At 45.8% G+C, this 14,822-nt stretch overlaps 2 protein-coding genes across 9 annotated transcripts in view; one reads left to right on the top strand and one right to left on the bottom strand.

Annotated features, from left to right (window-relative positions):
• LOC119965058 (dedicator of cytokinesis protein 2-like) overlaps positions 1-14,822 on the bottom strand; it is a 759,716-nt gene that overhangs the window by 382,095 nt on the left and 362,799 nt on the right. The gene's annotated exons all lie outside the window — the stretch shown is intronic.
• The window catches only part of LOC119965059 (INSYN2B protein-like), a 175,775-nt gene that overhangs the window by 86,996 nt on the left and 73,957 nt on the right, over positions 1-14,822 (top strand). For 6 of the 8 annotated variants that reach the window (XM_038795300.1, XM_038795302.1, XM_038795303.1 and 3 more), the window contains one exon: positions 4,607-8,191. The exons of 1 other annotated variant lie outside the window; for it this stretch is intronic. In XM_038795300.1, the coding sequence (XP_038651228.1) occupies positions 4,607-4,793 (187 nt within the window). In that variant the 3' untranslated portion in view covers positions 4,794-8,191. Of the gene's footprint in view, positions 1-4,606; positions 8,192-14,822 lie in introns of those variants that run through there. One more of the 8 variants, XM_038795308.1, reaches the window with a different exon arrangement.

Genomic DNA, 14,822 nt, shown 5'->3' with positions numbered 1-14,822 from the left:
TAGTGGAGAATATTCCATCACAGTCCTGATTTGTGCCCTGTAGATGGTGGACAGGCTTTGGGGAATTAGGGGGTGAGTTTCTCACCAGAGGATTCCTTGCCTTTGACCTGCTTGTGTAGCCACAGTATTTATATGACTAGTCCAGTTCAGTTGATGATCAATAGTAACCCCCAGATTGTTGATAGGAGTAATTAAAATGCGATTTGATCAAGAGGGCAAAATTATTTTATTGCAGATGTCCCAGGGGATTATAGGACTTAAGGAGCTAACAGTGGGAGATTACAGAGGGAGTGACAAAGCCAGGAAGAAATTTAGAAACAAGGATGAGAAATTTAAAATCAAGATATTGTTTGACCGGAAGCCAATCTCGGTCAGCAAGTACAGAGGTAGTAGGAGAACAGGACTTGATGTGAGTTAAGACACAAGGCAGCAGAGTTTTAGTTGACCTCAGGTTCACAGAGGGTAAAATGTGGGAGACCAATCAAGACTTCATTGTCAAAAGCAAGAGGTAACAAAGGTATTAATCAAAGTTTCAGCAGTAGATGAGCTAAGACAACCATAGAATCCCTACAGTGCAGAAGGAGGCCATCTGGCCCAGTGAATCTGCACTGAGCCCCAGAAAAGCACCCCACCTGAAAGAGCACCCCACCCAGGCCCAATCACCCGCCCATCCCTGCAACTCCACCTCACCACTGAACACTAAGGGGTAATTTATCATGGGCAATCCATCTAACCTGCACATCTTTGGCCTGTGGGAGGAAACCAGAGCACCCCGAGGAAATCATTCAGACACAGGGAGAATGTGCAAACTCCATCCAGACAGTCGCCTGAGGTTGGAATCAAACCTGGGTCCCTGGGGCTGTGCCACCGTGCTGCCCAAGACAAGGATCAAGTTGGTCTATATACTGTCTGAGGGGGGCGGAGCCAGAGGCGGAGCCCACCAGGTTCCAGTACAATACCTGTAAGGAGATCACATTACCATTGGGCCACAGTGCTACACAGACAGCTTATATTATGGTGAATACATTCACCACAGTTACGAAAGTGGAAATGGACCATCTTACTAATGATGCAAAACAATTGTCAGAATCTCACCTCAAGTATGACACCAAGATTATGAACAAACTGGCTTAATCTGAAACTGCTGCCAGGATGAAAGATGGAGGCCACAGCCAGCAAAAGGAATTTGGAGCAGGGACACCAAAGGTAACTGAAAAAATTACAGCCTTAAAGTTAAGTCATCATTTGTACATCACTGCATCAATTGTAGAAATTCTAACATTATACTTGGCGACCACATTTTTGCCGCAAAGTGGGAAGCTCGAGTTGAGAAACCCCTGACTCAGCAGACCTGTCTTGGGGAAACTACCACTGCACCATAATGACCATTCCAGGGTGCGGACAGGAGCATTATCAGGTTGGGCCTGCTGCCTCCAGAGGCAGACATCGAGGCAGGCAAGTGATAAAATGGGCTGGTTAGCAGGCCCACATTGGTTCTCTAAGACTTCGGCTCAGTTTCATAAAAGGGTGTTAGGTATCTAGCTCTCACCCGCACCGCTGCCCCCCCAACAGGAACCCTCCCCCTCCCCCCATGCTTCCTCCATGCCATGTCAAAACGGGCTTTAAAAACAGCCAAAATGGGGTCTATTTGAACTCAGCACTAATTTCGAACAGCTCTGATGTGTTCACATTTCCTACCTGTGTGACTCACACTCTTGACTCCTTCTTCCTGCCAGGAAGAATTGGATCTGCTGGATCTGGGGGCAGGACTTCAGCATCCAGATCCCACCAACCATTTTTAAAGATCTCAAGAGCCAGGGACACGCCACAACAATCCAGCCCTATATCTTTGGTAGCTAATGGTCAGGCATACTTGGTGGAAAAAATGCTCTCATTAGGAAAGTCCAGGTAATTTAGACTGATGAGACCATTTGTAAATGATGATAAATTTCATGCTCCGGGGTCAGTGTTTAGATTTCCTGTGGCTGTAACAAAGTCTATATAAAAGATTTTAATAGGGATTTATCACAATAAGTGGTGGTGTAAACAGTTAGCTAACATCCTGGGCCTTGACCTAATATTAATATCAATGGAAAGGTAATTACTTGGAGACCCCCCTGCTCTTCAGTGTTACTTCACTGGAATTGCAATGGAATGGCCATTTATGTTGGCAATGATGGCAAAACAGTAGCAGTTTGAATTACTTTATGTCAAAAATAATGTTATTTTGTCGCTTTCTGATTTCAAATATTCTCCTGACAAAAACAAATGTTATCAGTAATATTCAGAGCAAGTAAATGTTATCTTCCTGGAGACCAACTATAAAAATTCTTCCCATCAATTTATTTTGGGACACGTATAACAATATTAAATACACAGTAGTGGTCCCTCTGGACAGCCCCAATCTCAGAAGATCGCTGTCACTGCAATAGTGACATTCTTCCATTCTCTGCAGTCCTGCGCTTATATATTCCCTGCGGGATTTTAAAATGAATTATTTCATAGGATGTGGGCATCACCGGCAAGGCTGGCATTTGTTGCCCATTCTGAATTGCCCTTGAACTAAGTGGCATGCTCAGCCATTTCACAGAGCAGGTACGAGTCAACCACATTGCTGTGCGTCTGGAGTTACATGGTAAGGATGGCAAATTTCCTTCTCTAAAGGACATTAGTGAACCAGATGGGTTTTTACGAAAATCAACAATAGCTTATTTTTTGAAAATAAAAATCGAGAGCACCCTATTATTTTTTTTCCATTTCAGGGGCAATTTAGCATGGCCAATCCACCTACCCTGCACATCTTTAGGTTGTGGGGGTGAGACCCACACAGACATAGGGAGAATGTACAAACTCCACATGGACAGTGACCTGGGGCCGGGATCAAACCCAGGTCCTCAGCGCCGTGAGGCAGAAGTGCTAACCACTGCTCCACCGTGCCACCCAATCAACAATAGCTTCATGGTCACCATTATTGAAATGCATCAACACTAAGACAGAGGGTGATGGTGGATGGAAAATTTTCAGACTGGAGACCAGTTACCAGCGGTGTACCACAGGGATCAGTCCTCGGTCCTCTGCTATTTGTGATTTTTATAAATGACTTGGAGGAGGGGGCTGAAGGGTGGGTCAGTAAATTTGCTGATGACACCAAGATTGGTGGAGTAGTGGATGAGGTGGAGGGCTGTTGTAGGCTGCAAAGTGACATTGATAGGCTGCAGAGTTGGGCCGAATAATGGCAGATGGAGTTTAACCCTGATAAGTGCGAGGTGATTCTTTTTGGTAGGACAAATTTGAATGCGGCTTACAGGGTCAATGGCAGGGTTCTGAGGAATGTGGAGGAACAGAGAGATCTTGGGGTTCATGTCCACAGATCTCTGAAGGTTGCCACTCAAGTGGATAGAGCAGTGAAGAAGGCCTATATTGTGTTCGCGTTTATTAACAGGGGGCTTGAGTTTAAGAGCCGCGGGGTTATGCTGTAACTGTACAGGACCCTGGTGAGACCACATTTAGAGTATTGTGTGCAGTTCTGGTCACCTCATTATAGGAAGGATGTGGAAGCATTGGAAAGGGTGCAAAGGAGATTTATCAGTATGCTGCCTGGATTGGAGGGTAGGTCTTATGAGGAAAGGTTGAAGGAGCTAGGGCTTTTCTCATTGGAGCTAAGGAGGATGAGAGGCGACTTAATAGAGGTTTATAAGATGATGAGGGGGATAGATAGAGTGGACGTTCATAGACTATTTCCTCGGGTGGATGTAGCTGTTACAAGGGGGCATAACTATAAGGTTCGGGGTGGGAGATATAGGAGGAATGTCCGAGGTAGGTTCTTTACTCAGAGAGTGGTTAGAGTGTGGAATGGACTGCCTGCTGTGATAGTGGAGTCGGACACTTTAGGAACTTTCAAGCGGTTATTGGATAGGCACATGGAGCACACCAGAATGACAGGGAGTGGGATAGCTTGATCTTGGTTTCGGACAAAGCTCAGCATAACATCGAGGGCCAAAGGGCCTGTTCTGTGCTGTACCGTTCTATGTTTTAACACTAGCTGCACATTCCAGATTTATTAATTGGATTTAACTTATACCAGCTTCCAATGTGGAGTTTGAACCCATGTCCCCACAGCATTAGATGGGCCAGTGGCATTACTACTCTCCCACCATCTTCCCTTCATGGACAACAGGCACTTTTTTCCCAGTACATTGGATATTTTCCCACTGCAAGCTGGAAGGAAAGCAAAATGCTGTGGATGCTGGAAATCTGAAATCAGAACAGAAAATGCTGGAAAAGTTCAGCATGTCTGACAGCTTCTGTGGAGAGTGAAAAGGAGATTGAGTCTTCTGAAGAAGACAGACTTCAAACGTTTCTCTCTCTAGATGCTGCCCGACCTGCAAGCTAGAATGAGACTAGTCAAAGTTCCCAACATCCAGAGGAAGATTTTATCTTCATCGTCTGGGAATGGATTTGGGCACACATCCCAGAGGCAAAAAAAAGGTTGGTGAAATAAAATGAAGGGAAGTGTCACATATTGCTGGTGTTAACTTATGATACTGACACAGTTATACTTTTAACTGGCAGCGGTTTTATTTGATCTATCTGTATTTTTCCCCAGTGTAGAATATGACTTTAGACAACAGGAAGGCAGATTCCATCAAGTGCTACGAGCTTTGGAAAGCGAAGATGAAAGTTCACAGCAGCCTCATTTACCCAGAGGGAACGCAGATACACAGACTAGTCAGAAACAAGAGCTGAAGACTAAGGCACGCAAGCCTAAGAAAGCCTGCTTTTGGTGTTTGTGAGTCATTGCTGTCAAAATTGCTGCCATGATAATGAGTTTTGAAATAATGTTTTGTCCCTTGCAACTTACGTGAGTTAACGTTCGTTGAGGGGCACCCGAGGAAAGAGGCGCGAACGCGAATAACTTGGAGGGGAGAACATTTTGCAGAGAGGTCAGTTCTGCTTGTGCAACATCTTCTAACTGTGCAATGGAGTGACAACGTCCAACAGGTTGTGTCGATCGGTCAACAAGCTGATGGGTCGCTGCAAAACGACATTTGGTAAATGCAGCAACTTCTGTCCAACAATTATTTTTGAGTAATTAACAGAATAAAACACAGCAATAACGAATGTCGTGGAGCATTTAAGCTACCAGTCAGCTGGTGATGTCGATTCAGTCTAATAATAAGGACTGCAGCCTCATTCATCTTTTTTTGGACATTTTGCACAGAGGGCACTGTTTGTGTTCCCGTGTTTTCGAATGGTCAGTCTCTTCCTGCTTTTCAATGGCATATCTAAGCACTGCAGTATTGTGCCACTCTGTGTATACTCTTTGTATATACAAGAAAATCTACTCTTGGGAGACTGTGAGGTGAAACTCCGAGAGTGCTGCAAAAAACACAGAATTTCTGGTTAATGTTTCACGACAATCTGCTTGAGTCCACCCAATCACCTTGAACTTTGTCACAGGCGTTGTTTTCTCTCCAGCCTGTTCTATTTTGACACAGAATTGACAGCACAGAAGCAGCCCATTCAGCCATCAGCTGTTTTCCTGTGCTTATGTTTGGCAAGAACAACCCCCCCTTCACTTCTCTCACCATATCCTTCACTTCCCATCTCCCTTCTCCATTTCCATTGCGTTTTGCCTCAGCCATTATGTTTGGAAACGAATTCCACATTATATCACTCATGTTTAGTTTGTTCATAAGCCCAATACAGAATTTGACAAAAGTGCATGAAGGCGTGACGAATGCAGGGAAATACCAGGACTGGCTAATATGTTGCTGATGATAATTGTATATTTGTATAACAATCCATGTAATGGAGGCACCAAGCCATCCAAAATAAATGTCTTAACGACTGCATTAAGATGGACAGAGCAATATGTCACATGAACACCGTAAATGTTGGCCCCATACTATCACCAACAAGCAGTCAAAGGCTAATGGGTGGCCTCATATAAATCCCAAGGTCACACTTTTGTAACATTACCCAAATGCACAATAAAAAAATGGGCCAAGGTTGATAAATAGTAAAGTACAATGCAAAATGCTTTTCTGGTCTCTCCACACTGTCGTATTATTCTGATTAATCTGCTCTGCGCCGTCTCTCAGATTTTTTATCCTGAAGTGTGGACTCAAAACGCCAATTGTGGCCTAACCAGTGATTTATAAAGGTTTAAAATGTGATAAACAATTTTAACTGAATACTTCTGTGGAACAAACTCTTAATTTGCAATTTACTGAAAAAGTTGGAACTGCGCCATTAGTTTAATATTTTTCATGGTAAGCAGTAACAGATTCCAGAATTCCTTCTAATTCAGATGCTGGAAGATATATTGTGTAGCTCCTGCATTTTCTGTTCTTATTTTGGTTTCTCAGTGCTTGCAGTTTTTCCTTTTGTCTCTTCTTATTTCAGTGCAGGTTTCCAGGGGTTTCCAGCCATGTATAACAGCATTAAAGCTATTTCAGATACCAGTCATATGTTATGTTGTATTAGTATTAGGTTCAGCATCGTACTATGTGGATTGACAATAATGGGACGGGAACGTGAATTAATCCTGAAAGGCAGACATTTACGTGAACGTATGACAGTTATCATCGAGAATCATAGGTGAACAGTGAGGCCCTAGTACAAGACTGTATCGACACTCAAGGAAGCGAGGAGGAAGATGGGGTAAATCAGGAACTGGATGTAAGGTGATAAGAGCTTGGGTTTTAGAAACCTGGATATCATGGGAGGAGGAGGAGATTGAGCAAAGTAAGGTCTCTGCGACTTCTACCCAGTGAGAGTGCAAGGAGAAAGAGCTCATTTCCCATTGCATTTGAGTTTGAGAAGTAGAAGAGGGTACAGACCACATTATTTATCGTAATGGAGGCAGTTATGAAAGTTTGAGACAAGAGGAGAGAAGATTTGGAAGGAACCCTTTTACACTGACAAGCATTTGGTTGTATCTAGCCCAAGAGTTTAGAATGGGACAGAGAGGAGGCACTCTGGAGAGGGAGAGGCTTTACAGTCTTGGAATATAGATTTTGTAGTGGATCAAGAGTTACTAAGTTAAAAATAAGACTTGTGCTGTGAGTTTCAGGAAGTTTCTGAACAAAATTATGGGAAAAAATAAAACAATCTGATGTTTCTCAAAATCTGGAATATTGACTCATACACCAGAGAAGCTTACACATCAATGCAGCTAATATGCTATGAAATGCATGCAGGCATAGAATTGCTACTTATGAACAAGAGTGACTTGTTATTACAAGATAAGGGTCTGGATTCTCCAATTCCACCAGTCACATATTTCTTGGCGGTACGCCGTTCGTTGGCGGAGGAATTTTCTACTCCCGCCACTTGCCAATGGGATTTCCCATTGAAGCCACCCCACACTCCTGGGAACCGACGGGTGGAGGTACGTTGCGGGCAGGAACAGAGATTCCCAATGGCCAGAGAATTCTACCCATGAAATGTGATGATAAAGATAGACGTCTCCTGTTTGATTCTCCATCAGTGTCGAGTTTACTGATGTCCGCCATGGTGGCTGTAACTAAACTACAATTGCCATTACAGTCTTTGGGATAGAGAAGGGCAAAAGCTGATAGCAAGCCATTCCTGAGCACTTGCTAAGTCACTCTTTCTGGGGCACTCAGTGTGGGTGGACGTCAGCTGGGGAGAGCTGGATCGAGCTGGACTGTGTTGGCTGCTCTCCCTACCCAGCCCTCACAGTTTAATACCCTGCTGAGACTCACTGTCCAGGCTCACAGATGAAGACTAGTCAGTTGGCTGAAGTTCCAGAGGATGAACAGTGGTCCTTCAGTAGAGAAGAAGACAAGATTGCCAAAGAAAGCAAAAATAATATATTCTCTCAAAGTTATGAAAAGAAGTAAAATGCATGAAAGTTTATTTTGAAAAGTGTAAACAGGAGTAAAAAAGTAAATTATTTTGTGTTACACGTGATGCTGTTCCTGGGTGTGTCTTACCTCAATAAATGAGGTTAACACTTGTGTCATAGGCATATGGGGGTACAGGTGAATTTGTATACTGTCTGTACATAAATAAGACTTTTCTTTGTATGTTATGGAATATAATTGTACAATACATTCAAGCAATGATATTTTTTGAAAATGTGTCACTTTGATGGCTTTATATTGCACACAATTAGCCTTCATTACTGGTCAACACATAGAAATAAAGCAATATTTGCATATATGGAGATTTTAACATCTAAAAGCACTTCTCACTATATATTTCCATGGAGAGTGCAGTGATTTTCGGTGTGTAAGCAAACAGAAGTTACACCACTGCAGCAGTGTTCCAGGAACAGCACTGGGATTAATGATCAGCCTGTTTTTGGTTGCATTGACAAAAGGATGAATGTTATCCAAGATGCAAGTAGAACGTTCTGAAACACTAGCAGTAATGTACAGTGCCTTAAAACAAAACATCCCAAAGTTTTACTAATCAATGTCAAACTCAGAAGGGAAAGGAGGGAATTAAGAGAACTTGTCCAATATACAGTCAAAGAGATGGACTTCAAGATAACCTTTGAAGAAACTCTTCTTTAAAAAGCAGCATAAGACCTAAGTCCACCTGAAAAGGGTTAACACCCCACAGAAAATAGAAACAGAGAACATTTACGCCACAGAAGGAGGTTATTTGGCCCACCATGTGTGTACTTGTTGGAAAAAAAATTATCCAGCCCAATCCTACTTTCTAACCTTTGGCTGCAGCCTTTTGAGTTAAAGCACTTCAAATGCATATCCAAGTATCTTATAAACGTGATGAGGGCTTCTGTCTTCACCACCCTTTCAGGCAGTGAATTGCAGACTGCCACAATCCTCTGATTGAAAGAAATTTAACCTCAACTTCCCTTTAATCCTTCTCCCGATTACTTTTAACCTATGGCTGGGATTTTCCAGTCCTCCCAGTGGTGGGCATCACCATGGGCAGGACCGGAAAACTTGGACAGTAGCCAAAGGCCGGAGAAATCTCATCCTATGTTCCCACCTGGTTACTGACTTCTCTGCAAAGGGAAATAAGTCCTTCCCTTTCTCTGTCTAGGCCCATTATAGTTTTATACACTTCATTTAAATCTCCACTCAGACTCCTCTGCTTCTAAAAAAAAACAATGCCAGCACATTCTATTTTTCCTCAAAGCAAAATTACTCCTCACAAATTTCCTCTGCACCCTCTTGAGGAGGATCAAATTTTCCCTTTCATGTAATGACTAGACCTGTATGCAATACTCTACCTGTGGTCTAACTAATGTTTTATACTGTTTTAGTATAACCTTCCTTTTCTTATATTTTATGATCAGGATTTCTGCCTCCCGTAAGTGCAACATCCCCTCCAGCCCCCCCCCCCCCCCCCCCCAAACCCCCACAGCGTGTTTTCCAATCCCGCCGATGTGCACATTGTTTTGCTGGCTCATACCCTCCGTTGCCAGGGAACCAGCAGCAGAGGTCGCCTTTGTTAGGACTGGAAGATCCAGCCATCCAGAAGGGCCGGAAGAATCGCTCCTGTGTTTGACTAATAAAGGAAACTTTCTTGTGTGGCTTCTTAACTATCTCATCTACCTGTCCTTCTTTCTTTAGAGGTTGGTAGACATCCACCCAAGTTATGTTCATCTCATATCTTCTCCAGGTGGAATTCCATTTGCCCAACTGCCCAGCTTTATGCCTCGCTATTAAACACATATTCTGCCCTAGTCTCCTGGCATGGGTGGAAACAGGGAGTGTTTCCCATGGTGGAGGCCAGTGGGAAACCATGCCATCCACATCTTCTGGACCCAACCTCATACCTTATGTACCCAGGAGTTTAGCTTCATATTGCAAGCCTGCGCGCGTGTGACAGCATGAATCCCGCCATCATATCCAGGTGCCATATTGAAAAGGCACCCAGCATCACTGACCCACCATTGAAGAAAGAGGATGGACCTCCTGAAAAAGAAGATGGATCTCCGGGAACATTCTTCTGAGGCTGGAAGATGGGCCTCCGCAATGATACTGAATCTGGAAGATCCACCTGTAAATGCTGCACTCACCCGCTGCTATGGTCTTTCAATCCATTGTTGGGCTGAATCAGGTCCAACCGGCAATCAATCACATGCATGCAATGTTCAGTCTTAATAGGGTCCAGGGTTGGTGGCAGCCTCCATCCCAAAATCCAGAGGCAATCCCAGGTAGTGTTCAGGTGAGTTCCAACTTCTGTGCACCCCATTGTTCCAAATGTAGAATCTACACAGACAGTTACCCAAGGCCGGAAGCGAACCCAGGTCCCTGGTGCTGTGACGCAGCATTGCTAACCACAGTGCCACCATGCCACCAAGTTCTGGACCAACGTGCTTTCCCGGTGGCATGGTGGGATGCAAATCAGTTTCACAGCGGACTCCAGTGGGTTTCTCGATCTGCCATGGCGGGCACCAGTAGAAGATCCCACGGGAAATGTACCCAGACTTATCACTGATTTTTGGGCCCCCGCAGGATTCTCGACCCTTAACCGCCATTGAGCCCATATGTGAGGCCATGGGAGAAATCCAACTTGTCACTTTTCCTTGGATTTCATGGGTCTTTACCTTTTTAATCATCTGCCAGGTGGAACTTTGTCAAAAACCTTGAAAACTTGATGCAAATTTCATCCAACCAATTACTCTCTGTGGTAGTCTGTGTAGAGGTATTACGGTACCTAGTAATGCTGGATCACCATTGGTAGATAATGTATGCTTTCCATTGGTTGAGCCTGTATGGTAGCTCCGCCCTGCAAGGCGAGGTATAAGAGCCCGTGCCGCCCCAGCAGCTTCCTTTCTGTACCTGAGCTGCTGGGGGAAACATCTAGCTTATTAAAGCCTTCAGTTGGACTACAACCTCGCTTTAGTAGTCATTGATCGTGCATCACTCTCTTTGACCCTTCCTATTCTCTCCTCAAAAAATTCAATTAAGTTAGTCAGACATATGACCATCCCTTAACAAATCTGTGCTCACTGTCCTTAATTACCTGAGTTTCTAAATCACGATTTACATTGCTTGGAGAATTTCTTTCCAAATATTTTCCCATTACTGAGGATAGGTGGATGGGCCTATAATTTCTTCACCTACCTCATCTGAAGGCCAGCAACATCCAACAAAAACAGCACTCACAAAACTCCCTCCCAACTCCATTTGATCATCAAGCTCAAATATATAAAAAGGGCCTCTTGACCCAAATGTGACTGGCTAAATGTAGCAGAGTAGTTTGGTTTTGGCATTCCAGCTTTCCTGTGCGCCTAAGAAACTCCCATACTAAGAAACCCCCCGCCGGGTCGGAGAATCGCCGGGGGTTGGCGTGAATCCCGCCCCCGCTGTCCTCCAAATTCTGCCACCCCCCCAAAAATTGCCCAGGCATGGGTCGCGCCACCCACCTCAGAGAATGGCGGGGACCGGTGTGACTCAATGGGCCCCGGGGCTCCACAAATCCTCAGGCTCGTAATGGGCTGATGTCCCGCCAGTTCTTTGCCAGTCATGCCGGCGTAAATTAGAGTAGGTCCCTTACTGGCGGGACCTGGCAGTGCAGGCGGCCTCCAGGGTTTCTGGGGGGGCGCGGGGGGATCGGGGCCCACCGATCCACGGGTGGGCCTGTGCTGTGGGGGCCCTCTATCCTTCCGCATCAGAGGCTGTGGTCCTCCGCCATTTCCGGTGCGGAAGCGAAGCCCTCTTCGCATGTGTGGGGATGACTTGCACCGGCCGGCAGAGGCCCTTCGCCGCCGGTAGGCGTGACGCCAAGCCCCTTTCCCGCCGGCCGGCGGGGCTCAAACCACTCCGGGGCGGGCCTAGCCCCTGATATTGCAGAGGATTCCGCACCTTTGGGGCGGCCCGACGCCGGAGTGGTTCACGCTACTCCGTCCCACCGGGACTCCCCCTCGCCCCGTCGGGTAGGGGTGAACCTCACCCCATATCATTTTATTAAAACAGTAAAAAATATATATACAAATCCAAACGGTATAAACACTAATTTTGTGCTGGAGTACAGGTTACCCACCCCTCAGTACCAATATACGGGGAGGAGGAGGAGGATACTCTGACTCTTATAACAGTTCACAGCACGTATCTACAAGAAACAAATGGTACAAGCACTAAACTTTGTGCTGGAGAGACCAGATACCCTCGCCTCTGGACAAACAGAAGGGAAAGGAAGGAGGGCGGTGGGGAGAGAGGGGAAAGGAGGGTTGTGGGGAGAGAGAGGAAAGGAGGGTGGTGGGGAGGGAGGGAGTCGGGGTGTTGGTGGAGGGTGGCCCAATAGGACACTGTCTGAACTATCGACGGAGGCAGAAAAATAAAAGACTTCTCTACTGCTCTAATTGCCACACATTTTGTAATTTAATTACAGACGGCAATATGTCAAGACTTCACAGCCTTGCCTGAGATCTTGGTAGCTGCAATTTACAACGCAGCTTGTTGAACAGTGATTATGAGCTGGAAGCTGCACCATCCCCCACAAGGTAGTTGACATTACCCACAAAATCCTGCGGGGAATCCAAGCCACTGTAAAGAATTCAGAGAGTGAGAGACTGCTAATTCCCAAAAAAGGGGGGTAAGGGAAATGAGAAGCAGGGTCATTGCCGGGCTATTTGTGTGTAACTAGCTACCAGGTGGCTGGGGGGTGTTTTGGTGCAGAACTGGAGGGGGACCCATCCTTGCACGATCAAGATTAGTGCGTTCAGCACTTGAAGATGCACAGTCAAATTTCCACCTCCTACGAGAAAGATTATGCACGGAAAATGTAACACTTCCTGATTTCTCTAAACTCCATCTGGAACACAGATCTTACCAGATGGGACCCATTCCAAATTTGGCCCAACCTTCTTTGGCTTTCAAATGATTCCCTGGCTTGTTACATAAAAACAAGCCAGATGCACCAATCCAGAGTCCATTTTCCGTCATATCGAAGGTCACTCACCAAAGTGTAAAAGACCCACAACCGTTCTTCAAGCAGGTAGGTGATTTATTTTTGATTGCTCGGGATGTTAGTTGTATGCTGTCCCGTGACATTCCATCTTCTCCACCTTGTAAAAGTTGAATCCACTATTTTAAAACTCACTTTCACCAACTCTTATTCTCTGGAGTTAGCCACATGCATCTCATGACTTAAACACTCATTTCACAGTTGGCTTGGAGCTATATGTGTGAAACAGTTAATCGCTGCATAAATCAGAGTAGGAAATTGTGCGGCTTATTTGATTGACTGACCTATAGAGATCAGCTAACTTTGCATAAGAGCAAAGCTGGGACATTTCTTTTCTGCTTCACGGAGTATGTTTACCCACTGATTTCATAGAACCATAGAAACCCTACAGTTCAGAAGGAGGCCATCGGCCCATCGGATCTACACTGACCCTCTGAAGGAGCACCCTAACTAGACCCACTCCCTCGCCCTAACCCCATAACCCACCTTCCCTGCACATCTTTGCACACTAGGGGGCAATTTTATCATGGCCAACCTACCTAACCTGCACAACTTTGGGCTATGGGAGAAAACCAGAGCACCCAGAGGAAATCCACGCAGACATGGGGAGAACGTGTAAACTCCACACAGGCAGTCACCCAAGACCGGAATAGAACCCTGGTCCCTGGCGCTGTGAGGCAGCAGTGTTAACCAGATGACTCATCAGACGACTCAGTCTCCTCAGCCCCAAGTTGAAATGAAGAACCATGGGCTGGATTCTCCATAGCCTGATGCCGAAATCTGTTCGGCAATTGGACGGAGAATGGATTTTCGTGCAAAAATCAGGGCTGGGGCAAGTTTGACGCCGGTCCACCATGCTCCGCCCCTCCAAACTGGCATCATTGTGATGCGCGCCGTTTCAATGGCATTGGTGCGTCATTGGCCGGCCCACCCATGATGCTCCGCCCCCAATTGACCGTGTTCCCGACGGCATGGGACACGTGTGGTCTCAGCCGTGCAGGAATCCAGTATGCCAGTTGCAGACTGTGGCCTGCACCGCCACATTCCTGCCGCTGGCCAGGGGGGATTCTACTAGGGCTGGAGGGACTGGTGGGAGGTGGCTGTGGGTCGCAGTTGACGGGTTGCGGTCGCGCATGGCTGGTGCCATGTTGTGCAGCGCGACCAGTGCAGGCCGTCAGCCATGCGCATGTGCAGCCAGGACCCGGCCATTCTCCGGCTGTTTTCGGCAAGGGCGGCGGGAGTTTCAGTTGGCATGGGTGCTAGCCCTCTGCTGGTGCCAGAATTGGTGAGGCCGATTTTTTTTGGTTGTAAAATTCCACATATGTTCCACTGGTGACGGCACTTAGCCGCTGAAACGGAGAATCCAGCCCCATAACCTTGACCTTCTAACTCTTCCCGCAATGAGAACAACGCGTGCAATGGGGGCAAGGTGTGGATCATCAACGGGCTGTGGGAAGATAGCCAGGGCCTCCTGTCGGTTCAAAAGGGTCTGATGATACTATTTAGACCATCTAATTCTGCCTATGATCAAGCATCACCAGGGGGCATCAAGAAGCAGGAAGCTTCCTGAAGAGAGCCCAAATGTGAGTTTCATATTACAAACTGGAACAAAAAATGCTGCAAATAGTCAGCAGGTGATACAACATTTGGGGAAGAGATCTAGAATTAATGGATGGAATTTTCCATGGTGGGTTTAATGGTGAGAGGGGAGGGAAATTATGCAGCAGGAGCTGAAAAATTGATTTCCTGCCGAATAAATGATGGTCATGGTGGGTCACCAGAGGCCAGCTTGAAACCATTGGTGGAGCAGGCCCAAAGGATCAAATTGTCTACTCCTGCTCCTATTTTCTAAGCTTTTATGTTTTTTCAGAGTGTTCCTGGAAATCCATCTTTTATCTTCA

This window comes from Scyliorhinus canicula, chromosome 4 (genome assembly GCF_902713615.1).
Source record: "Scyliorhinus canicula chromosome 4, sScyCan1.1, whole genome shotgun sequence".
Classification (NCBI taxonomy): domain Eukaryota; kingdom Metazoa; phylum Chordata; class Chondrichthyes; order Carcharhiniformes; family Scyliorhinidae; genus Scyliorhinus; species Scyliorhinus canicula.
Note: the sequence above shows the minus strand (reverse complement) of the source record. Positions and strands in the feature narration are given on the sequence as shown.